This window comes from Coptis chinensis, chromosome 9 (genome assembly GCF_015680905.1).
Source record: "Coptis chinensis isolate HL-2020 chromosome 9, ASM1568090v1, whole genome shotgun sequence".
NCBI lineage: Eukaryota > Viridiplantae > Streptophyta > Magnoliopsida > Ranunculales > Ranunculaceae > Coptis > Coptis chinensis.
Window position 1 is genome coordinate 38637494 of NC_141464.1, and position 1673 is coordinate 38639166.

Here is a 1673-nt window from a genome sequence, read left to right on the forward strand (position 1 = left end):
CCGATACAGCAGAATTGAAAAGTACGCTTTGGCATTAATATTTTCAACACTGAAGCTGAAGCCTTACTTCGAGTCACTAATTTGCCATTAAAGCAAGCGTTGAAGGCAGACAAATTAGGCAGAATGCTGAAGTGGGTGGTGATGCTCAGTTGTTATGAGATCCAATATCAGATTCGAATTGCTGAAAAGGCGCAAGCCATGGCCGACTTCCTGGCCGAGGACCCAACATGGGGAGAAGAAATGGTCATGGAACCAGAAGGGGAATCGAGTCAAGATCCATTGGATCCTTGGGATCCGCGGAATGGGTGGAGAGTATTCACAGATGGATCCGCGACAGACACAGGGAATGGAATTGGAGTCGTCCTGGTGACGCCTGAGAACAATAGGCTAGAGTTGTCGATGAAATTGGGATTTGACGGCTTCAAACAATGAGTCTGAATATGAGGCGGTAATAGCAGGTTTGGATCTTGCAAAGGATTTGGGGGTGAGAGAATTGTCTATTTTTTCTGATTCAAACTTAGTAATTTGTCAGATGAATGGAGGATTTATGGCCCGTTGCCCAAGGATGGCGAGGTACTTGGAGGTCCTGCAACAGAGAGCAAGCAAGTTCGAGAAAATTAGCTTTGCACATCTAGGCCGTGGTGAAAATAGACACGCCGACGCTTTGGTCTATGTGGCGGCAGTGCTGCCGGGGACAGAGGGACGGACAATTGAGGTGAGAGTCCTAAGCAGACCCAGCACATCAGAAGAGAAAAGCGTTTGGCTTACAACTGAGCATGAACAGGGTTGGATGATGCCCATTAAAACCTTCCTGATGGGTGAGGAAATAGAAGACAAACAAGAGAGACAAAGGATGGAACAAACTAGTCGAAGATACACGTTGCTCGAAGGGGATTTGTATAAAAGAAATTTCAACGGACCGATGCTGAAATGCATAGGGCCGCAGCAGATACAAGAAATTCTGGCGGAGATACACGAAGGGGATTGCGGCGATCCACTCGCAGTATTAATTTACAAACCCACGATTGATATCACAGGGGTACTTTTGGCCACATATGAAGAGAGACGCCATAGCGTATGCCAAGAAATGTGAGAAGTGCCAGAGATTTGTGCCACTAATACATGCTCCAGGGGAGCCGCTACATAACGTGTTCAGCCCGTGGCCATTCGCCATGTGGGGGTTGGACATTGTTGGGTCGCTGCCCACGGCAAGCGGCAAAAGACGATTTATGTTGGCAGCTACCGATTATTTTACCAAATGGGTAGAAGGAGTGGCGTTGCAGCAAGTGAAAGAAGACAATGTGAAGAAGTTTATATGGGAGAACATCATATGTAGGTTCGGTTTGCCACATACGATCATCGCGGATAATGGAACACAGTTTACAGGAAGAAAGGTCCGAGAGTTCCTTCAGGCATTTAAGGTGAAACAGGGGTTCTCAGCACCATATAATCCAGAAGGAAATGGGCAAGCAGAGTCCTCAAATAAAATCATAATGGATAATATAAAGAGAAAACTGGAGGCAAGGAAAGGGGCATGGGCCGATGAATTGAACCATGTGCTCTGGGCGTACCGTATAACACCGCGAACATCGACTATGGAGTCACCGTTCGCAATGACTTACGGAGTAGAGGCAGTCATACCAGTGGAGATGATAGTCTCCACCACCAGAACC

The 1673-nt window shown here is 47.0% G+C and overlaps 1 protein-coding gene across 1 annotated transcript; it reads left to right on the forward strand.

Moving 5' to 3' along the window:
- The first annotated feature begins 565 nt into the window (after positions 1–565).
- LOC147475907 (uncharacterized) lies at positions 566–1093 on the forward strand. The gene has a single exon (XM_086585569.1). The coding sequence runs from the start codon at positions 566–568 to the stop codon at positions 1091–1093; it is 528 nt and encodes a 175-aa protein (XP_086441695.1).
- Positions 1094–1673: the final 580 nt, after the last annotated feature.

Excerpts from the sequence above, each read along its gene's own strand:
- LOC147475907 (XM_086585569.1), top strand. The coding sequence starts at position 566 with ATGGCGAGGTACTTGGAGGTCCTGCAACAGAGAGCAAGCAAGTTCGAG.